This window comes from Berghia stephanieae, chromosome 2 (genome assembly GCF_034508935.2).
Source record: "Berghia stephanieae isolate SIO BIC M18660-M18661 chromosome 2, UCSD_Bste_1.3, whole genome shotgun sequence".
NCBI lineage: Eukaryota > Metazoa > Mollusca > Gastropoda > Nudibranchia > Aeolidiidae > Berghia > Berghia stephanieae.
The window spans coordinates 86,855,812-86,880,147 of record NC_088361.1 but is presented as its reverse complement, the minus strand read 5'-3'; the positions used below and the strand labels follow the sequence as shown (position 1 = coordinate 86,880,147).

General features: G+C 36.7%; 2 protein-coding genes across 5 annotated transcripts in view; one reads left to right on the top strand and one right to left on the bottom strand.

The window, feature by feature from the left end:
• LOC144965737 (phosphatidylinositide phosphatase SAC2-like) overlaps positions 1 to 24,336 on the top strand; it is a 183,270-nt gene that overhangs the window by 121,948 nt on the left and 36,986 nt on the right. The window lies entirely within an intron of this gene.
• LOC144965738 (carbonic anhydrase 1-like) overlaps positions 5,508 to 24,336 on the bottom strand; it is a 24,957-nt gene continuing 6,128 nt past the window's right edge. For all 4 annotated transcript variants that reach the window (XM_078901379.1, XM_078901380.1, XM_078901381.1 and 1 more), the window contains exons 2-12: positions 24,185 to 24,271; positions 23,505 to 23,555; positions 16,482 to 16,655; positions 15,097 to 15,242; positions 13,622 to 13,717; positions 12,585 to 12,651; positions 11,952 to 12,115; positions 11,310 to 11,456; positions 10,218 to 10,324; positions 8,708 to 8,753; positions 5,508 to 7,460 (exon numbers count right to left, since the gene is read on the bottom strand). In XM_078901379.1, the coding sequence (XP_078757505.1) occupies positions 7,173 to 7,460; positions 8,708 to 8,753; positions 10,218 to 10,324; positions 11,310 to 11,456; positions 11,952 to 12,115; positions 12,585 to 12,651; positions 13,622 to 13,717; positions 15,097 to 15,242; positions 16,482 to 16,655; positions 23,505 to 23,555; positions 24,185 to 24,224 (1,326 nt within the window). In that variant the 5' untranslated portion in view covers positions 24,225 to 24,271 and the 3' untranslated portion in view covers positions 5,508 to 7,172. The remainder of the gene's footprint in view (positions 7,461 to 8,707; positions 8,754 to 10,217; positions 10,325 to 11,309; positions 11,457 to 11,951; positions 12,116 to 12,584; positions 12,652 to 13,621; positions 13,718 to 15,096; positions 15,243 to 16,481; positions 16,656 to 23,504; positions 23,556 to 24,184; positions 24,272 to 24,336) is intronic.

The following is a 24,336-nucleotide window of genomic DNA, read 5'->3' as shown; positions in this document are numbered from 1 at the left end:
ATAAAAGTTCATGGTTACACAGAGTTTGTGTGTTGGTCCGTTATACTTCCGGATGGCAATGTTGTGAACTCCTTGGCCAAGCGCATTCTATCTATTAACCAGACTATAAAAGTTCATGGTTACACAGAGTTTGTGTGTTGGTCCGTGATACTTCCGGATGGCAATGTTGTGAACTCCTTGGCCAAGCGCATTCTATCTATAGATAGTTCGAAGATGACGTCACTTAGGTCTTTGTTATTGTTTTTTGCCATCCGCGTTTATGAGTAATGCTCACTGAACTGTTTTAACCCGACTATAAACGTACCTGGATACACACAGTTTTGTGTGTTGGTCCATTATACTTCCGGATGGCAATGTTATGAGCTTCTTAGCCAAGCGCATACTATCTATATTGGCTGGGCCTGATGTGAAACGTGACAGTAATGATATCATAAAACTTGTTCTCGCCTGTAATGGTTCAATACAGGAATAGCGTCATGTATACCTAATTGAGCCTAGAATCAACTGTCAATCTATATCGTCTGATGTGAAACGTGAAAGGGATGGTATAATAAGAAAATTGTTCTCCCCAGTAATGGGATAATGCGGGGATGGCAGCATGTTGAGAACAAAATCAACTGCCAGTCTATATCGCCTGATGTGAAACTTTACATTAATGATATTAAAATGAGCGTTTATATAGCGCAATATCCACTAAATGTGCTCAAAGCGCTTTACAAGGGGTACCTGACCAAAAGCAACACGTAACATGTAGAACGAAACATGACGCCTGTTAGGCGATACTATTACAATTTTTTATGATAGAGACAACGCTGTCAACGCCCAGGTACTCATTTTACACCTGAGTACGGTGAGAGAATGTGAGTAAAGAGCCTTTCCAAGGACTCAACTATGTGCCGAGCGAGGCTCGAACCCAGGACCTTCCGATCCGAAACCGAGTATCATACCACAAGACCACATAGCCGCATGATATAAGGTTTGTTCTTATTGAACACTGTTGAGCCCATGGAATCGGAGTTTGTCCCGGAATCTATAGCGTCCTTTGGATGGGATGCTAGTATATTGCAAAGAACTTTCTGACAGGTCTAAGTGACCCAACTACCCAATCACTGTTGGATCGGGTGGAAAGAAGGGGGAGGAGGGGCAGTAATAATCTCGACTTCACCCTGGATCGATCTCGGTCCCTTTGCGTGTTAAGCGAATGCTCTACTAACTGGAGCTATCAGGACCCGCATATCTTATTGGGCCAGGAATCATCTATCTATATTGGCGGAACCTTGTGTGAATCGTGACAATAATTATATAAAATTTGTTCTCGCCAGTAAGAGGTTAATACTGGGATAGCGTCATGGATATATCAATGAGCCGAGAATCAACTGTCAATCTATACCGCCTGATGAAATGTGAAAGTAAGGTTATAGAATAAGCAAATGGCATATTTGAGGAATGTCTTGATATCTGGATATTGATCCCTGGCACGTGAATTTGCCCCGTGAATCATTTCTTGATCAATAATATTATGTACCACCATGTTTGGGGTGTGGAAGAGGCTAGTAGGAAGTTACTAGTTACTAGTTACTAGGCAGTTACTAGTTACAAGAAATGCTCCTATTCCGACCTTGATAAGAGATTAATCGAATATAGGGGCCTACTATAAATTGAGAAATGACGAATATCACGACACGCACTCTTAACTAAATCACACCGCTTTTCACGTGCATTTCGGTATGAATTTTTGCTTTAACGTCAAAAATTGGAACGCACCTTGTGCCTAGACGTCTAGATATTTGTTTTACAAAATCGTTTATCAAAGAAAATATTCCAAAATCTAAAATATAATTTCATCAAAGCAACATATGTTTAAAATTCATTTTAAAATATCTATAACTATTTCAAAACTTAATAGATTATTTCACTGTCCTGTAAATATTCCTTTAAGCGTTATATGTCTTAGGGCCACGTAATCTTGCGTCCATTAGTATAAGATGATAGAGGGGTTTAGCAGAACATACGTATCACGCATAATGCAACACGTATCTATCATATGGTTATGAGTCGAATGTTCTAAACACTGGACCCGTATCATCATGACGTCGTCTTCCTACCTCATTGCCTTCTTGCTGCACTCTTCTGCTGGACGTCCAGTCCAGGCCTTGATACCATCATTTCATGATCTTGTTGGTAGATCTCTGCTCTTTTTTCCTGTTCACCTCTCCTTGTAGAACACCTTTTATTCTGGACTCATGACAGCTTGTACAATATAGTGTTATCATTACATGACATCATAAAACCGCCGCAAATCCAGTGAGCCTTTTTTTTGACATGTGCAGATTTACAGACTTATTCAACATCACAGACATGGTGTAAAGCCCTTTGAGCATATTAGGTGAATATTGCGCTGTATAAAAGCTCTAGTTTGGGAGGGGGGGGGGCTGTTTTGTTTTGTTATGCCGTCCAGTTTAAAGGTCATAAAAGTTTATCTCGAGTATCGATTCGATTAAATTGAGCCCCAACCTTTCAAAAAATATCAGGCTTGACATTGCATTTGATATTTCGAGTCTAAGAGACCGTTTGGCAAATTTGGGGTAGTCTTAATTCTTGGATATTTGAAGTATAGAAATGTAAGTTTTCTGGCCAAAAATAAATAAAATATGTTTAGTCAGAGTACCACAATATTTTGGTTTAAAATATGGCGGGGAAAATGACATGAGACACGACCTGAGCTGACGAGCAAACAAAATTGATTTTAATCATCCGACGAGTATATAAACAAGGAATGAGGGGTATGGAATTTGGAGCCGGGCGGGGGTGGGGGAGGTGCTGTTGGTTGGAAAATTTATTTCCTTTATATATATATATATATATATATATATATATATATATATATATATATATATATATATATATATATATATATATATATATTATATATATATATATATAGGGGACAGCATGATCTAAAACGAAGAGCTCGATGGGGGAGAGGGGCGGGGGGGGGGGGGGGTAGTGGTTATTTGTGTTAGAGAGAATGTGTCTTTTTTGGGTTGAGGGGAAGGGGGGGGGGTTGTTTTGTGTTTGTTTTTTGTTGGGTTTTTTTTATTGTTTGTTATTTGTATATGACATAAATTTTCCAGGGAATATTAATAATACTGTCGTGCTCTGGAAAACTAGAAGCATTTAAACAATTCGACCAGAAAACTTGTCCTACAAATATCGACCGAATAAAATGACCCTCATCTTGGGAAGAAAAAAACCCCTCATAAACATGGGACTTCGCGAACTTCCAGGTTTTAGAGTTTTTGCCAAGATGAGAGACATTTCAACCGGTCGATATTTGAAGGACGAGTGTTCTGGCCAAATTTTTCAATACGTGTTTTGTTTTATTTTGTTTTTATTTTTTATTTTTTTTTTTTTTTGTGTTGTTGTTTTCAGAGCACGGCCGAATAGTGCTGCTTTCGTAGCTAGATAGTCATCATTGACATCATGTCAAAATCTAAAAATAGGGCTTACATAAAAATCATTTCAAAAATCTGATTTTATTAGAAGATCACCCGTATTTAACAGATTTTCTTATTGTGTATTTATCATTCTACGCATGAATGTAGGGTGCGGTGCAGTGGCTTTTTAAACTTTAACTTTAGCTCTCATGAAGAGTAGAGTTTTAAAAAAAGGATAGAGACAAACTTATACCTTAAGATTTAAACATTCAGTATTAAAGTTATCTAACTTGATCTCAAAGCGGAATAAACCCTCAAAAGGATAGATACTCTAATACATTATAGAAGCACTATCCCCCCCCCCCCCCCCACCTCCCTATCCAGCTCTCCATTGGACCCCCCCCCCCCACCCCCACCCCCTCCTCTAGCTTTTTGATGAACGCAGAACACATCTGGCTCAAAACCCTTTGAGTCCCATTCACTACGTATGGCGCAAGATCTAGCCCTAAGAAATGTCTCACCTCTCTCAGGGTAAATTAAGTATCTAGCCGATAATCGCGTTATCTTCGTCGAAAATACAAAATGCAATAGCGCCTTAGAATCGCAAGGTCTTGTCCTACGTTATGTAAGCATCGTTTAATCATTGATGGTAGCACGTCTGACCGGTAATCAGAAGGTCTGAGGTTCGAACCTCAGTTGAGGTTGACTGATTTTTTGGGGATGTTTTTTTTTTCTTGTATTTTTCTTTCTTGCTTTGTCTGGCACCTTTCATACATACTTGTTCAAATCTTTGTCTCACACCGGTGCCTGCTCCCTGGTTTCTTAATTTGATATTCAGTCTTCTTTTGTGACTGAAATTTACCCTCAGTAAAACTGAATAACGTTTCTAACTCCTTACACTTTGCGATTTAATGCCTTTTTTTTTCATTTTCGACATGATTTGTTGAATTTGAAAAGCTTATTTTGTTATCAGCTGAAGTCAAAATTCGTAGTTCTACGATTTACATTTTTATTTTCTTTTTTTAAATTTTTTTTTGGTAGAAGTTGGTAGGTGTGGATATTGGAAGCGAACGTTTTCTGACCAAAAATGTAAAAAAAAAAAAAAAAAAAAAAAAAAAAAGGATTTTGTCAATGTACTTCAGTAAATATTCATTTTCCCCGTCTCTATTTTTGGAATTGTGGTATCAGACAGTCAGACAATCTGTATAATCAATTTTTCTATAAAAACAAAACAAAACTGGTTAATTCCGTGGATTCCTAGCCAAAGATCACGTGATATCAATCTATGTAGCATTGCCAATCTGGGTAAATCTCTTAGTCATTTTACCACCCAAACGAGAAGATGATGATGTCCTAGTGACGTTCAATCTAAGGGCATTAATTTTATTTGTTACTCTTGAACGTCATCATCTTCATCGTCACTATCCACCCCCCCCCCCCCCCCCAACCTCCACCCCCTTAAAAAAAAATACTCTTCCTCCTTTTCCTATTCATCTTCGTCACCTTCTTTCTTTCTTATTTCATTTTCATTTCCATCGTTGACATCTCCCTTTCCTCTCCCACCCCCCCCCCCCCCTCCTCATCATCATCATCAACCTCTTCCTGTATCTCCGTCTGATTCTCCTTCTCCTCCAACTCTTCCTCATCCTTCTCCTTTTTCTCCTCCTTTCTATCTCTCTCTCTCTCTCTCTCTCTCTCTCTCTCTCTCTCTCTCTCTCTCTCTCTCTCTCTCTTTCTCTCTCTCTCCTTCTCTTCCTCCTCCTCCTACTCCTCCCTCCCTCCCCCCTCTTCTTTTTCCTCCTCCCCCCTCCCCTCTTTCTTTTCTTCTGCTCCCCTTTCGTCTCATACTCCTTATCCTCTTCCCCATCTTCCTCCTTCTCATACTCCTCATGTTCTTTGTTCTCCTTTATCATATAATGCTTTTATAAATATACTCTTTCGTGTGGGTTCATCATGTCGCCTTTTACTTCTATAATTTAATTTTGTATTAAAAACAATTTATTTTCCCCTCCTTACGTAGGCTAGATATAATTTACAAGATTAAAATTTTAAAAACCATGACAAAATAGATACGAAGAAAAATAACATATTTTATTAAAAGAAAAATATAGGTAGTTTGGTTCACTGTTAGAATAATCCACCTTTGGTCAAATGCGACGTGCACATATTTGCAGGTCTGGTAACCGACAGTAATTATGGGTCTGAATTAACATTGTTGTAATGGACAATACTGTTCGTCCGTTTGGGAGTATTTTCATTCCAACAAAGAGGCCATAACAATTTGGGTTATCAGACTTGCAAGTAAGTACACATCGGTCAAATGTCTATATTTTTTCACTAATTATTGGAATGTGCATGGAATAAGTACACCATAATAAATAAATGAACAAATCTCTCTCTCTCTCTCTCTCTCTCTCTCTCTCTCTCTCTCTCTCTCTCTCTCTCTCTCTCTCTCTCACTCGGCATCCAAATCACTGCAATTTTATCATGTCTCTCAACCCCCATTCACCACCGTATATTTTCCGTTACAATTTATAATAGATGACAAAATCTAACTCCGCGTACAAGAAAGGAATACATATATTGATGACGCATGCACGCACCTTTCTTATTTATTATTGACAACATTCTGTAGAAAATATGTCTCCATCAAAATTCGTAGTTAAAGTGTTAAGCATGATGAATAATTTTGTAACTAAATGTTGAAATAATGTGAACTATAAAGTGATTTCACATACTAAAACAATGGCTGATGTACTGCATTGCTCTGAAATACAGAGCAAAACACCAATTTTGGCCAAAAAACTCTTCCTTCAAATATCGATTGGTAGAATGACCCGCTTATTCAAAAGACTTTCAAACCTGGGACTTCGCAGGGTTCCAAGTTTGAAAGTCTTTGCTTTGATGACGGTCATTTTAAGCGATCGATCGATATTTGAATGGCGAATTTTTCTGGCCAAATTTTGAAATACGTGTTTTGTTTTACAGAGTATGGCAGTATAGATAGAACGATGTTGAAGTCACTCAGGTCTTTTTTGTTGTTTTTAGCCAGCCATTTTTATGAGTAGTTCCCACTTAATTGGGTTAATCAGACTATAAACGTTCAAGGTTACATATAGTTTTGGTGTTGGTACGTTATTTCATACACACTTGTTCAGATCTCTATCTTACATCGATGGATGCTCCCTTGTTTCTTAATTTGGATACATTATTTCCGGCTGGTGAATGTTGTGAGCTTGTTGGCTAAGTGCAAAGCATAAATATTCTTTACAGTAATAATCAATGGAAGCTTTATAGTAACTATCAACTATTCAGTTCAGCGCCACGATTTTGATTTGTAACCTCAAAAGTCTGCAGCTTAATAGTAAGTGGTCTGCAATTTGAATAACTGCTCGGATCTAGAAGAAGGGTGGCTTGTACAACGTTTATATGATGATGATGATGATGATGATGATGATGATGTCAATGATGGTAGATTATGAATAATAGACAAAGACAATGACGTCAACACTTAACGTTTTTAACTCAACAAGTTTTCACCCCTTTTAACTCAAGAAACACAACCCTTTGAATAAAAAATCGCATACTTTTTAACAGGGATTATATCCCTTCGATATAATATTATATTTTCCTGGTCTACGCTCAAAAGTTAAGTAACTACCCAATTTCAGTAAATAAATAAAAACTAAATCTTCAAAAATTCTTTACCACTACCACTTAAATAACATCAACTATTTAATGACAAAATTTGACGATAAAGGTTGAAATTGGCAAGAGCAGCATTGTCACAATAGACACATTCAAACCGCTGGCTCCGCCGTGATCACCATTGTTGTTGTTATCGTTACTGTTGTAACGGACGTGCTGTGTGTTGGCAGACGACACTTTACCGTCGTATTCATTCACGATCACCACCTCTCGGAGTTTGAAGCTTCTGTAAACGATCCTGTCGTTGATTGGCTGAACGGGCCGGAAGTTGTTAACTATATTTTCCTGGATAAACGCAGCTTCTGTTGGGTCCCTCTGAAAAGTAGAGAGTTTCAAAGTTCTTTAACTCAATGCAGTCGCGGATTTCTAGAGAGAGATAGAAAGAAGGAGGGAGAGAGAGAGAGAGAGAGAGAGAGAGAGAGAGAGAGAAAGAGAGAGAGAGAGAAATATATATATAGAAAGAGGGAGGGAGGGAGAGAGAGAGAAAATGAGGAGAGGAGAGAAGAGGAGAAGAGAGGATTGAAGAGGAGAAGAGGAGAGAGAGAGAGAGAGAGAGAGAGAGAGAGAGAGAGAGAGAGAGAGAGAGAGAGAGAGAGAGAGAGAGAGAGAGAGAGAGAGAGAGAGAGAGAGAGAGAGAGAGAGAGAGGGAGGGAGGGAGAAATATAATTCTTGTCTGACACGTCTACAAGTTAGTGTTGAGCATGTCGGACAAATCCGTCCGACGCGTCTCCATTGAGTTAATATATTTTCTTTTTGTTGTTGTTGTTGGGTTTTGTGTGTGTGTGTGTGTGTGTGTGTGTGTGTGTGTGTGTGTGTGCGTGTGTGTGTGTGTGTTTGTTTGTTGTTTTGGGGTTTTTTTTTTCTATGTTTGTTTGTTTTGTTTTTTTTGGGTTGTTGTCTTTTTATTTCCTTAAAAGATAATATGTTATTCTTGTATTATATTGGACTCAAATAGAGATCAAGCAATCTGAATTTCAGGTCAAAACCCTTGGGCATTGGAAAATTAAGGGGACATTTTAAACTACCTGGATAAATAAATGAATAAATATATAAATAATTAAATCAATAAAAGAATAAATAAATGAATTAATAAAAAAGAAAACAAAAGTATGTAAATTAATGGATAAGTAATTATATTAATCGGTAAATGAATTAGATTGTTGAAGAAATAAATAAATAAATAAATAAATATGACGATTTTTTATATGTTTAGTAGGCTATTAGGATTTTAGTTAACGGAGGCTACTTGATGTTTTTTCCCCTTATCTCAAGGCAAGTCATCAACTTATAAGATTAACTCACGCAATCCTAGAGATTTTTGCTGCTCAAAATTTGAAAAAAAATTGTATTAAAAATGAGCATGTGCATAGATTTTATTCAACTACCATTAACATGTAAATTTTAAAATAAAAATTAGCTTTGATACTACGCCTATAAATGTCTCAGAAAAATGTAATAAATACCCATGGGGTAAAAGTAGCCGGGTAAACAACGGATATAGTCGGTGATAGGGTTGAGTGAGTTAATATCAAATATCATCAATGAAGCTCAGTGTTCCTCACCTGGTCTACAAGGTTTCTACCCTCGTGTGCATTCATCATGTCAGACCTGGGATGAAATGAGAAAAAAAAAAAAGATAATTGGATACATTTTCTGGGTCCTTCTGTACGTACAGTAGAGAATTTCAATTTTTCAATTTACCACCACTTTTAATCACAATATACACAGCTCTCTATATTCATTTTACATATTATTTTCCTTATTTCGTATGTTCAACTTGTAATATCGCCTAATAGGCGCCATGTCTCGTTCTACACGTTACGTGTTGCTGTTGGTCAGAGACCCTTTGTAAATTGTATATAGATAGTTCGAAGATGACGTCACTCATGTCTTTGTTATTGTTTTTTGCCATCCGCGTTCATGAGTAATGCTCACTGAACTGAATTAACCCGACTATAAACGTTCAGGGACACACAGTTTTGTGTGTTGGTCCGTTATACTTCCGGATGGCAATGTTATGAGCTTCTTTGCCAAGCGCATACTATCTATAATAAATAGACTTATACAATAGTTGAGCATGCGACCCGCTATTGACTCATCATCAAAACTTCAACCTCTAGTTCTACTTCTTCTTTGTTCGAGCAGCCAACTTCATCATGCTGGCGACAAGCGCTGCGCCTTGTTGTATGCGCTCAGAGCGGTCAGCAATCGGTCATGACTTGGTGCTGTCACTATTTCTTCTCACAGATTGTTCAATTAGCCAGTGGATGATTGACCAATCAAATCATGGAATTTGTGAGACACCTTCTCACGTGCTCTGACAAACATAGTTATCTGTTTATAAAGGTCAGACAGCCAAGATAGTTTTCGGCGACTGTCCAATGTCGGCGTAGCCATCGTTAACCAAAAAATGACGTCAAAATGCCAGTCTTTTGCCACAAAAGAAAACAAATCGTGAGTTGTATTCAATAGTTCAGCCAATGGGACCACTTGTTTCCATGAGCACTACTAACGACAACTCACTAAGCGGTGCAAAACCCAAATAATGACGTCAAAATGCCAGTCTTTTTGTGTTTCAGTGTCAGGCTATAACCGTGGCCTTCGTAAAGTTATGGCCTGATACTGACCAAAAGATGACATCAAAATGCCAGTCTTTTGCCACAAAAGAAAACAAATCGTGAGTTGTATTCAATAGTTCAGCCAATGAAATAACTTGTTGCCATGAGCTCTACTAACGACAACTCACTAGACGGTGCAAAAGCCAAATAATTACGTCAAACTGCCTGTCCTTTTGGATTTCAGTATCAGGCTATAAAGATGGCTACGCTATAACTTAAAGCCTGACATTGGAAACTACCAGGACTTATAGTTTGACGTCATTATTTAGGTTTGTGCACCGTCTTGTGATTCCATTGGTTGAACTATTGAATATTAAATCTCACGATTTGTTTTTCTTTTGTGGAGAAGGACTTGTCTTTTGACGTTATTCTTTGGCCAGTGTCAGGCTATAAGTTTACGATGGCTAAGGTCTGAGTCAGTGTAATATTTATTGGTTATTTATTGGTTACTCACTTGACAATATCGCCCGCAGCCATCCTCTTTTCTTTAAGTAACTGTTCCTTAAGAGCGTCCTTTTCAAATGCATTGTCATTGCCGTGAATACCCAGTTCATCCAAAACCTAAGATGGACAAATATTATCGTTTGTGTTATTTTTTTATTCATTACCCATATAGACAAATAAAAATAGACAAATAACATCATTTGTGTTATTTTCTTTTCATTAAATACGATAGACAAGTGACATCCTTTGTGCTATTTTCTTTTCATTACCCTTGATAGACAAACAACATCGTTTGTGTTATTTTCTTTTCATTACCTAAGATAGACAAATGACATCGTTTGTGTTATTTTCTTTTCATTACCTGTGATAGACAAACAACATCGTTTGTATTATTTTCTTTTCATTACGTAGGATATACAAATGACCTTCTTTGTGTTTTTCTTTTATTGGGTTTTGGATTAAGCCAAAAAAGAAAATGCTATATTACAAGTTCTTGCCAAGGGATAGATAATAGTGCTTACTGTATTTTATGTATTTATCTGTGAATTTATTTGTTCATTCATTCATCATATATTTATTTATGCATATATTTATCTAGTTATTTATTTATTTTAATGGATTTATTTGCTTAATATTAAGACCGGGCCAATTAACGGGATGTAATATATAGTTCTCTGCTACACTCGCAATAAATCTTCATATATGTGAATTCAATTTTATGATTACCTCAAAATTTGGCCAGTGTTTACTTTAATCGTTTGGCGTTTTGTTCTTTCTATTTTACTGCCTCTGGCAAGAGACTGTTACTTTGTGACTATCTCAAAAAATGACGAACTTTTACACTATCTGTTTGGCATTGCTTTCTTGTTTTCTGCCTCTGACATGACGAGAGAATGATTTTATGACTTCCTCAAAATCTGGGCAACTTTTGCTTTACTTTTTACGCATTTTGTTCGTTGTTTTACTGCCTCTGACAAGAAAGTATGACTTTGTGACTACCTCCACATTAACTTTTACACTATCTGTTTGGTATTGTATTCTTTCTGGTTTTCTGTAGATTGACTTTGCGATTACCTCAAAATGTGGCTAAATTCTACTTTACCTGCTTGGCATTGTGTTCTTTCTGTTTTTCTGACTCTGACAACTCCCTTCTTTGTCTGCTGGCGGCGGCCTCTTCGGCGTCGATGTGACGTTTGTGATGTTTGTGGTGCTTGCGTTTGTACTGAAGTAACTTTCGGAATTCGTCCATCTGATTGGTTGGATACAAGATGCATAGAGAATTTGATGTCAGTTTAGGTGTAGATAGGTAGGTAGATGGGTAAATAAAAAGAGATAGATAGATAGATAGATAGATAGATAGATAGATAGATAGATAGATAGATAGATAGATAGATAGATAGATAGATAGATAGATAGATAGATAGATAGATAGATAGATAGATAGCAGATAGATAGATAGATGGATAGATAGATAGATAGATAGATAGATAGATAGATAGATAGATAGATAGATAGATAGATAGATAGATAGATAGATAGATAGATAGATAGATAGATAGATAGATAGATAGATAGATGGATGGATGGATGGATGGATGGATGGATGGATGGATGGATGGATGGATGGATGGATGGATGGATGGATGGATGGATGGATAGATGGATGGATGGATGGATGGATGGATAGATAGATACCTAAATAGACAGGTAGGTACTGATTAAATAGAAGGGAAAGAATGCCTACCTGTTTGTGTGAGATAGTCTGTTTCATGTCAAATACACTCCAAGTGACCGTCTCGAAGCATCCTGGTGTGGTCAGTGATCCATTGTACCTGTAATACCGACTGATGTCATCGGGTAGGAGGTTTCGGAGGGAGAACAGCGGTAACTCGACCTCGGAGATCTTTTCTGGAGAATGTAAAATCGGTTGAAAGGAAGCGTAAACTAGGCACAGAAAATGTCCAGTGTATTTGTCAGCTTAATAAATTGTACCTATTGGATTTGATACATTGTATTAGATAGATCCTATGATAAATCATATAAGATTAATCCAATAGATAGATTCTATCACATACGATTGTTCCAAGTTTCATTACTTATAAAAACGAATTCCCTTTTAAGATTCCGTTCCACCCCGATATAATACCGTTTCGAGGCGTAGGTGGCATATATATATATATATATATATATATATATATATATATATTATATATATATTATATATATATATATATTAAACCATTTTTACAACAGCATTGCAACCTTTGACATTTTGCCAGAAATTGTCAACAAAAAAACAAAAACAAAAACAAAACAAAAACCGAATTGTTATTTCAATATAATAAATAATGTTTCCATTTGTTAAGGAAAATATTACCTGGATTTCTAATGTGCTTCATTCCTCGGATGATGTAGTCAAAGCTGGGGTTGTCGTCTTCTGAAATCTTCAGGAGAAACATTCGCAAAATTGAATAAAGCATCCAAATTGTTTTTTAAAATATTATATACTAATATATATATTATTATAGATGAATAGGGACAAAAGTTCGACGTCACACCTGCCTAGCAACGGCCCTTTTCGTTCCACACTTAACAAAAAGAATCAAGCTGTGGCTTTAGTCCGAGCACAATTGCTATTTTTTAAAATCAAATTGATTGAATTTTTCTTTGCTAAAATTGTTCGATGATTTTGCAACCGATTGTCGACATCGCTCAGTGATGGAGGCCTGTCGATTTTACTGATATCCAAGTGGAACCAACTTTGGTTGATGTGAATGTTTTAATAGGATGTGACGTGACTACTTTGGAACCCTATTGGATATTCTGGTTTTGATCTGAATGTTTCTATTATTTTTTTTCAATTATTGAATGGAATTGGCAATAATAGCAAATGACAAAGATCTTTATCAGAGGCAGACACAATCACTTCTTTCAAATAAATTTTATTTTTTGTATCTTCCACTTCAAACGCAATGGTGCTGTAGACAGGAGAATGAACATCATCTCACATTAGATTTTAGTCTCTACTTACCGTCTGTTTTGTTGATAAAGAGGAAACCCAAAACGTTTACGTCCTTTGCTTTTTTGCGAATCAACCATTTAATTGCTGTACAGTGGAAAAACACGTATTTAAAACTTTGGCTAGAAATATCAATTGATTTAAATGACCCTTATCTTGGCAAAAACTCTCAAACCTTGGGACTTTGCAACTTCCCAGTTTTAGAGAGTTTTTGCCAAGATGAGGGACATTTAAATCAGATAATATTTGAAGGACGAGTTTTCTGGCCAAATTTTTAAATACGAGTTTTTCTGAAGTACGGCAGTTAGCTGGTTAAATTGATGCTTCTCTTCTACTGTTCATATTTTAAAACTTCTTCTTAAACAAAAACATACTCAACTGCCAGCCTTGCTTACCTCGAACAACACACCAAGCACGGCCAAACCTCCTTGCTTTGTTACGGCCTCCCCAATGTCCGAGTACAAATCGTGGTTGTAAGAGACCACGTGAAGCTGTCATGTTTGGAAACGAAATTGATTAATTGGGCTGTGATTAAGTAGCATAAGAGGCACAAAACGTTGCTAAAGAGAGTGACTTCATTAAAAGACTATCGTGCGGCCATGTGGTCTAGTGGTATGACACTCGCTTTCGGATCGGAAGGTCCTGGGTTCGAGCCTCGCGCTCGGCGCATAGTTGAGTCCTTGGAAAAGGCTCTTTACTCACATTCTCTCACCGTACTCAGTGTAAAATGAGTACCTGGCCGTTAACAGCGTTGTCTCTATCCGAAAAATTGTAATAACGCATAACAGGCGTCGTGTCTCGTCCTAAATGTTGCTGTTGACCAGGGACCCCTTGTAAAGCGCTTTAAGCACATTTAGTGGATATTGCCCTATGTAAAGCTCAATTATAATTATTATATTATATATAGTCATATGATTTAACAATACCGTGATTGGTGTCAATGCGGCAACAAAATGTAGAAAAGAAAAGACGTCCCTACTGATTTGCAGGTCTGATAACCCAAATTGTTATAGGATCATTGTTTTAATGGAGATATTCTCAATCAAACGCAAAATATTGTCCATAACAACAATATTAAATCAAGCCCATAATTGCGTTCGGTTATCAGATAATAAGTACAAATACATTACAAATAAGTACACGTCGATGAAGGCCCTACAATAGCGTCACAGTGAATATGAATATGATCATTTATATAGCGTATTCCACAGATTAACCATGCTCAATGCGCTTCACAATGGTTTATTTCACTAACAGGGCTTATTATGAAACCATATTTCCATTTTATACAGTATCAGTCGCCTGTTAGGCGTCCTTTTTGTATTAACACTCTTACAATAGCGGTTATATGATGTACTCATTCACATCCGAGTCGAGCTGAAAAGTAATATAACTTTATATAGATACCTTACACTATTTCATTCATCTCCCTTTTGTTGTACTGCACATCGTACTAGACAAGACGTTTTTCGACCATGAAAATTCCATTGTATAATAAATTCAATGAATTAATTACCCCCAAAATAATTGGTGAATAAACAAATAAATAAATAAATAAATAAAAACTGCAAGGTATATTATCCATCCCACTTTCATTACACATAACTTCAGTTCTGGATTGGAAGCTTATCCTGTCCTTTTTCTTTGCTCCTTGAGATTTGTCACGTATCCAATTAACGTGCGTTTTTATGTGTATAGAAACGAATGCTTTTGTTTATGATCAAAACAAAAATGTATGGTTCATGTATAAAGATGTCTTGTTTTATTATTTGCTTGCCATGACGCGCATTTGCATTTGTTTTTAAGTTTCGTAGCTTCATTTCAATACTACTTCATTCTAGTCTTCATAGTCTTTTGGCTGCTTCCTTACCTCAATAGGACTGGGTTGTCCCTGGATGGTGTGTTCGGACCCTTGATGAGACTTGTGTCCCCAATGGAAATGGAATTGGACGGCTTTGTACACATGTCCCAGGCCGGCATTGGTCACGAAGAAATCTCCTTTAAGATCAACTTGCACTGGAAAAAATAGTCAAAGTAAATTATTACTAAGCGGCCACAAAAAATAGTATCCGTTCAGAAATATCACCTAAGATCAGCTTCCACTGGGAAAAATTGTTATTCGCTTTACATATTTTATTATTGACTCTAATTATTTTTTTAAAAGACAAAGTCGAACCTGCCTTCTTAGAGAACCCTTTTTTAATCACGCTTTCGGTTCCCTCTCCTTTCCCTCCCAGCAACAACTGGGTTCGTTTTGCGTTATTTAGAAATAGGTCCTGATAACACATTTCCTGAAAGGGATTCATGAAGTGTTTTTATTTTTTAATCATGCCTTTATCTCGAGTGTTGGACAGATGTCCGTCTAGAAGAGACCATTATCTGAAGTTAGTCATTTTAAGGAATCATTGATTTCCTAGAAATTACATGAAGTCATAGGGACTGATCTATGTCCTTCTTAGAAACCATAGAAAATCATCTTAAAATTGCGGATCTCTGTTATCTCGATTTCTCAACAATTTATCTATATAGATATTCAAGTATGTGTTTTGAGTAGAAATTTCGGGGGTTTTTTTCTTTATTTGAGTACTACACTAAATGCTTAGATAATCGGACTGTCTTGAAACCCAAGTTGTTTTTAGATACGGGATATACGAGTTGCTGTCCTGTGACTATCCCATTGTTTTCTTAAAAACCGTACTCTCCTACTCTAAAAAGAAACAACACTTTTTAAAAATTTGGTCAGAAAACTCATCCTTTGAATATAATATTGCTCGATTATAATAAACCAATATCGAAAAAATCGAACCAGGATTCACATGTGGTAGTATAATGTGCTATTGGTGCATTTAAGAAATACATATTCACTGTTAATTATAAGTGATGACAAAATAGTACAGCAGTCCTTCAGAGTCATTGGGCCGATGGAGCTGGAGTTTATCTCAGTTTCTATATCGTGAAACTTTCAATAGCAATTGCTTGCAATCCTTTGGATAGGGCGCTAGTCTTCGCAAAGTACTTTCCGCCAAATCTAACAGACTCAGCTACCCATTCACTGCTGAGTGGCCAGTGGGGGGGGGGGGGGGGGGGGGGTCAGAAAAATTCTCAACTGCACCCGCGATCGATCTTGGTCCCTTTCCGTGTGAAGCGAGTGCTCTACCAACTGAGCTATCGGGAATTAATAGTACAGCTCTGGCAATATGTTCCTGGCTCCCTGTAACCTTGTCAAAAAAATCAACTCAAGTACAATAGTTTTACCTGTGTATCCTGTATTTTTGATGAACATTTTGGAATCTGGTCTGGGCGGGTCGTACCAGATGGCAAAATCTTTGAGGTTGGGGTCGTACATGGTCTGCTCTGGTTTGAGGTCGATCGGTGATTGGTTCTGGCCGCCACATGCTTCTGGGAATATTTCATGCCAGTACAATGGGCCTGAAAGACATGACGGGGATGAATCAGTGACTGAATTTATTAGTTGATCATTTCATATCAAAAGTCTGCAACATCATCCACATTTTTGACACATTGAGAAGCTGCTCGTAATACTGTTTTCTAGCTTAATATCTCTGTTTCGTATCATTTATCAATATCTAATTTCTGTTCTGTTTGTGTGTGGCGCGGGGGGGGGGGGGGGGAGTTGTGTTTACTTTTGTTTTAATGCTTTTGTTTGTTTGTTTTTTTGGGGGGGGGTTTTGGTTTTGTTTCTCGAGGGTTGTTTTTTAAAAATATTTGTTTGTTCTTTTGTTTTAGGGATTTTTCCACAGCCAGATAAATGTTCAGTTGTTACCATAATAAGCAGACTACAGGCGGTTACCACAACAAAAATCCATTTTTCAACTGCTGTAATTGCCCCCCACCCCCCATCCATCCCTTACCACATACTTCCCATAAAACGCTGAAGCTTCATTTTCGTGTTGTGCAAAAAGTACGTAGATTTTTATTACAGCCTGACAACACCTTAAAGTTATTTTTGGATATTTGATTATGATGTGCGGCAAGGGGATTGGGGGTGGGGGGGGGGGGGGGGGGGAGTAGACAGCAGGTATGATGGAGACGAGACGGAAGTGTCAGAAAGGATAAAGTGAAGGATCCTTTGTATAACGTCATTAATGGTCGTCTCAAGAGATTTATCTCTGGGATGCAAAGACTAAAGGTGCAAACACACGGTAAAATTTGAAGCAAAACTCTCTATCTCTCTCTCTCTCTCTCTCTCTCTCTCTCTCTCTCTCTCTCTCTCTCTCCTCTCTCTCTCTCTCTCTCTTTTTTTTTTTCTCTCCATACACACACACACACACACACACACACATATATATATATATATATATATATATATATATATATATATATATATATATATATATATATTATTGATGGATGTCCTGTAGTTTAGATATGCTCGAAAAATTAAATTAACAATTATATATATATATATATATATATATATATATATATATATATATATATATATATATATATATATAGAGAGAGAGAGAGAGAGAGAGAGAGTCTATCCAGATGGCTCCCTTTTCATGGACATTGAAAACAAAAGACTCACTAAACTCGAACGCTTGGCCTAACACAAAAGAGCATTAAATGACTGAGGCTCAGTCTATCCAGAGAGCTCACTTTTCATGGACTTTGAAAACAAAAGTTTGTAGCACCGCACCTTGGAGGTGCTCTACTATCATAGTGGAATGTAATCTGTAGTCTGTATTGTACGATACGCCATGCCTCCGACATTTGACTGATCTGCGCCGCCCCTTAGGCAAGCGCGTTGAGTCTGTGTGTGTGTGTTTAGCTTGCGTCAGGAATAATGAGAAGCTATGAGTGACCGGTCAAAAAAGAATTACTGATAAATTAATTTCGGAGCCGTCTAGATATTAAGCAGTCAAGATATTGTGATGATTAATGAATGGATTATGGGATATTTTGACGGCGATGAGGACATGACACGGTGCAATATTTTCCATTTTAGGACTTGCAGAATCAGGTTATGCCTGTGGGAATGCGGGAAGGGGAAAAGTAAATTAATTCAGGACAGCTAGATAAGGACTGATGTTAGATACCAACTTGTACTTATTTTGCAAGTCTGATAGGTAACCCAAATTGTTATGGTCTCAATGTTGTTCTGGAAAATACTCTCAAATCAACGCATAATACAACAAGGGCAAAACAAGACCTTTTTTTGCGTTCGGTTATCAGACCTGCAAATATGTGCAAATAATTTCAGACCGACGTGTATTTATTTTCTAGGTTTGATTGGATTCAATAGTCTGATGTCACGTCGCCCAGCAACGAGCAGCTTGGTTCTAAACAAAGAAAATCGGTACTTTTTATTTTTCATGCTGGCTAGAACTTTTTCACCTGTCATGTGATCAGAATGTATAAAAGACAAAACATGATCAGATTTATAATATTTTTCTCCTCTTTTACGCTCGTCGGAGAAGTATTTCATAAAGGTATCCGCCATTGTTCCGATAGTTTAGAACCAGTTACTAAGTTACTATGCGTCATTACGAGAGAAGTGACGTCACGGCTGTTGAAGCCTATTGTTGTGGCCTCATCGTTTTAGTGGAAATACTTTCAAATGAACGTAAAATATTCTCCACAACAATGTTAAAACAAGCCCAAAATATGTTGGGTTATCAGTTATCATGACAATGTGTGCACTTTCGTGTAAAGTCTGTTGTGCGAGACCTAATTCTAATGGTATGACACTCGATCTGCTGTCATATAAATGAATTAAAATCGAGCCCCGTCCCCTCTGTATGCGACGCTAAATTGAGTCTTTGGAAAAGGACTAATTTCACACAATACGAGGAAGTCCCAGGTTTGAGAATTTTTACCAAGATGAGGTTCATTTTAATCGATGGATATTTTGATTACGTCTTATATTTTTTTCAGAGTACGACAGATTATCCTAAGTAGTCCTTCAGAGCCATTTGGCCCATTGAGCCGGAGATTAACCCCGGTTTCTATAGCAATTGCTTGCTACCCTTTGGATAGGACGCTAGTCTATCGCAAAGTACTTTCCGCCAAATCTAACGGACTCAGCTACCTGTCCACTGCTGGGTGGACAGGGGGGGGGGGGGGGGGGGGGCCTCAGGTAAAAATCTCGACTGCAACCCGGGATCGATCTCGGCAGTAGATATTGTCCTCTATAAAGGTTTTCGTTATTTATGGGTGTATGTGGTCGTGGTGGTGGGATTGTGGGTGTGGGTGTGTGTGTGCGTTGTCTGTTTGTGTAGTTAAACGGGTATATGTGTAACTTATGTACATGCTTTAAAGAGTAAAACAGGGGAAACAATCTTGTATGAATCAAAATATATTTATGACCCATCTGTTCAAAACGGTATTATGTCGTGTTGAATCAATATGTAGAAATGGGTTTTAAAGGTAAAATGACTAAATATGGGAAATTTTAGTTGTTGTTTTTCTTTCTTTTTTTTTTTTTTTTGTGGTTGTTGTTTTTTTTTTTTGTTTGTTGTTGTTTTTTTGTTGTTGAGGGTTTTGAGGTTTTTTGGGTTTTTTTTTTTAAAAGTCTCTTTAACAAACTATATTCATTCTCACAAATAATTGGTAAAAACCTAACTAAAGTCTCCTTTTAAAAAAAGGATATCAACTAGGTACATGCTTTAAAGAGTAAAAGAGGGGAAACAATCTTGTATGAATCAAAATATATTTATGACCCATCTGTTCAAAACGGTATTATGTCGTGTTGAATCAATATGTAGAAATGGGTTTTAAAGGTAAAATGACTAAATATGGGAAATTTTAGTTGTTGTTTTTCTTTCTTTTTTTTTTTTTTTGGGTTGTTTTTTTTTTTTTTTGTTTGTTGTTGTTTTTTTGTTGTTGAGGGTTTTGAGGTTTTTTGGGTTTTTTTTTTTAAAAGTCTCTTTAACAAACTATATTCATTCTCACAAATAATTGGTAAAAACCTAACTAAAGTCTCCTTTTAAAAAAAGGATATCAACTAGGTACAACGTCAAGTTTACCATCTAACATAATACCGTTTGGAGACGGTAGGCCACATTTGTGATAAAAGTAGATATTTTAAATACTTCTTTTTTCTTCAGAGTCCGGCAAATTAGTAGATATCCTAAGTAGTCCTTCAGAGCCATTCGGCCCATGAGCTGGAGTTTATCCCGGTTTCTATAGCGTGAAACGGACAATAGCAATTACTTGCTACCCTTTGGATATGACGCTTGTCTATCGCAAAGTACTTTCCGCCATATCCAATAGACCAAGCCACCCAATCACTGCTGGGGGGGGGGGGGTCGGAAACATCTTTGAGTGAGATCGACTTCTCTTCCTTTGCGTCTGAAGCAAGTGCTCTACCAACTGAGCTATCCGAAACCCCTGAGCTATGAGGAACCCCACATTTGTCAAATTCGATAATCAGTTTAATTTGACAGTTATAGTGCTATCGGTGCTGTCAAGTAAACATTTTTTTTGAAACGGCTGTGCCCTATTATTCAAAGCATTGCTGCAATGTGTATCAAAAGTTAATATTTAATCACAGTGCTAAAGAATGAAAAGAAATGAAAAGGTACAGCACCGCACTAAGCAAAACACCTTTTATTGGCATATCATTCGTCTCCCACCCCCCCCCCCCCCCCCCTCTCTCTCTCTCTCTCTCTCTCTCTCTCTCTCTCTCTCTCTCTCTCTCTCTCTCTCCTCTATCTATCTATCTATCTATCTATCTATCTATCTATCTATCTATCTATCTATCTATCTATCTATCTATCTATCTATCTATCTATCTCTATCTAACTATCTATCTCTTCTCCTCTCCCGATCTATCTATCTCTCTACATATCTTTCAACCTATATATATATATATATATATATATATATATATATATATATATATATATATAATCTATCTATATCTCTATCTACTTGTCTATTTATCTGCCTAATTTTCTGTATATTCACACATAATTGAAATCCATTCGAATCGAATTCTGAGTCTACATTCAATTGAGCGAGGTATTTGGGGTCATTCATTTGGAAGAATTCATAACTTGATGAATAGATGGGTATTTAAAAGAAATAAATAAACTAGTGAAGAGCCCCGAATATTCACGCGGAAATAATGTCTATTACGAAGAGGCACTCGTCTCTATTTTTTTATCATACAACTGAAATTAACATAGGTAGAGACGAATCTTTTAAGACATAAAAAATAAGTTGTTATAAAGTCTGTAGGTGCGCGCAAATTAGTCTGGCAACTTACGGGGCGGCCAGATTGCAATTCACAACATCAAATGACCGATCATTATGCCCTAGCAGATTTTATGAATACTCTTTTGAGCCAATGGATGGCAGAATTGCCCTTAATTTCAAAAAGGTGTGCAAGTTATTTGTTTTTCAATCTGTGAAAAATGGTTTTACAATTATTAGATCTGCCAGTAATTTTGTGGTCGTTGGCAAAACTTCAGCATGGGATGTATGGAACAATGCTAACCCCGGCCCTATTTTTTAAACCAAAAAATAAATGGGTTTTTTTTTGTTGGCATATTGGCTTGTGGTATGACACAATGACACTCGCTTTCGGATCGGAAGGTCCTGGGTTCGAACCTCCTTCGGCGCATAGTTGAGTCCTTGGAGAAGGCTCTTTACTCACATTCTCTCACCGTACTCAGGTATAAAATGAGTACCTGGCCGTTAACAGCGTTGTCTCTGTCCGAAAAAAATTGTAATATCGCCTAAAAGGTGTCACCACGTCCGGTCCTAAATGTTAAATGTTGCTGTTGGCCAGGGACCCCTTGTAAAGCGCTTTGAGCACGTTTAGTGGATATTGCGCTATATAAAAAAGCTCAATTCAATTCAATTCAATTCTTTGTAACCAACCACATCACTCCGGTACAATATCAGGTTAATATAGCCTGGAAAATTAATGACGCCACGTGGAAAACCTTAACTTGGCAGCGCATTTTAGACGTTACTTGTGTAAAAATGTGGAGATGAAATCATATCATATTCTAGACTTTGAGATTTGGAAAATGATTTTATATTTCCGCAGTAGCATTAAATCCTTCGATAAGCGCCTGTGTTATTTTATTGACTTAGTAGACCTCAAACATTTTTTTTTTTTTTTGGGGGGGGGGGGGGGGGGGGGGAGGAGGAATTCTACAAGGTATTACACTTTATATGTGTGCAGTAGAAAATACGTGTCTGGGGCATGTCATGGTGTGTGTTAAATAATATAAATGTCATATGTGGTAATTATATATGCATGCCCTGTCGAGCACTCTATGCGATTCAAGTTTAGTCCCCTCCAACATATCTATCTAATATCTGTCTATCGTATCGTATCGTATCTTTTTAGAGTTAATAGTTTTAAAAACCTTTAAATGCTCCGTGAAACGTTCATGCACATATACAATTTTTCAAAGTTATAAAAACAACATTCATTGTTAATTTGACAATTTTGAGTAAATATTCACTAGGTATTTGAAATTAATAAATATCAAATACACAAATATGTGTCACAGTCGTAGTATATTCGTAGTATAATTTTCGCTATTTACATTCTTTTTGATATGTCCAACTTATACATTAGAGAGTTTTAATCAATTAATAAACAAAATTCAAAAAATATCCAATGTCATGTTACATTATTAATCGAAATCAAATAATTCTATAACGTTAGTATCAAAATAGCATTCTTAAGAATATTAATTCAATTGTAATTTTTTTGTCTCAAATTTTAGATTATTCCAATTGTCACAGTTCTGTGAATATGGGTATTTTTCCTTATAGACGAATTACAACTTTCAACAGATATATTTAAACTTATTTCCCCTAGTTTTTGTTGTATGCGAATAATTTTTAAAAGTCATTATTATAAGACTCTTGCATCTATCAAATTATCTATCTATCTATCTATCTATCTATCTATCTATCTATCTATCTATCTATCTATCTATCTATCTATCTATCTATCTATCTATCTATTTATCTATCTATCTATCTATCTATCTATCTATCTATCTATCTATCCACCTGTCTATCTATCTATTTATCTACCTAACTATCTATGTATCTATCTATCTATCTATCTATCTATCTATCTATCTATATATCGTTCTATCTATCTATCTATCTATCTATCTATCTATCTATCTATCTATCTATCTATCTATCTATCTGTCTGTCTATCTATTTATCTATCTTCCAATGATATTGGAACCAATTATTCGATACCACACTATTGTTCCCTAGTGTCAAGTCAGGAAGAGTGTGAGAGAGCAGTGTCCTCTATATTTAATTTACCTGTTTTTCCTAAGTAGCTCCATTTACCCGCTGACCTGACAGATGCCAACCCTGGAACAGAGATGAATAGAATCATACGTAAAGTCAATGCCATGAACATTGTTCGTGTAATCGTGATGTTATGTCCCATACTATTTGGGTGCATTTCTTTGTTCCTTGTATCTGGGCTTAATGATTATGATTAAGTCGTTGGCTCTACACTGACCCCATCACCATATAATCTTCTTCTTCTTCTTCTTCTTCTTCTTCTTCTTCTTCTTCTTCTTCTTCTTCTTCTTCTTCTTCTTCTTCTTCTTCTTCTTCTTCTTCTTCTTCTTCTTCTTCTACTTCATCTTCTTCATTATCATTATCATTATCATTATCACCATCATCATGTTTATCATTATCATCAACATCATCGTAGTCGTCATCGCGTCTTACTCACATTCTCTCGCCAAACTCATATAAAATCAGTACTTAGCCATTAACAGTGTCTCTGTCGGAGAAAAAATTTGTAATATCGCCTTTCAGGAGTCATGTCTCGTCCTACATGTTAAGGATCGCTGTTTGCCCCCCCCCCCCTTGTAAAATGCTTTGAGCACGTTTAGTGGAAATTGCGCTGTCTACATAAAAGTTCAAGCTATTTTCTTTTCTTTTATTCTTCTTTTTAATGCACAAACTGACAAAATGTGTTTACTTACCAGCAAATAGACACAGCACGAGTACCACGTCACGAATCATTCCGGTCCTCCTAATTCCCCCAAGGAAATACTGTCAATGCGGACCTCCTAGTGATAAAAAAAAAAAGTTCCCTATTTAAAATTGCAAGGGATTTGTGATGATTTTATTTGTT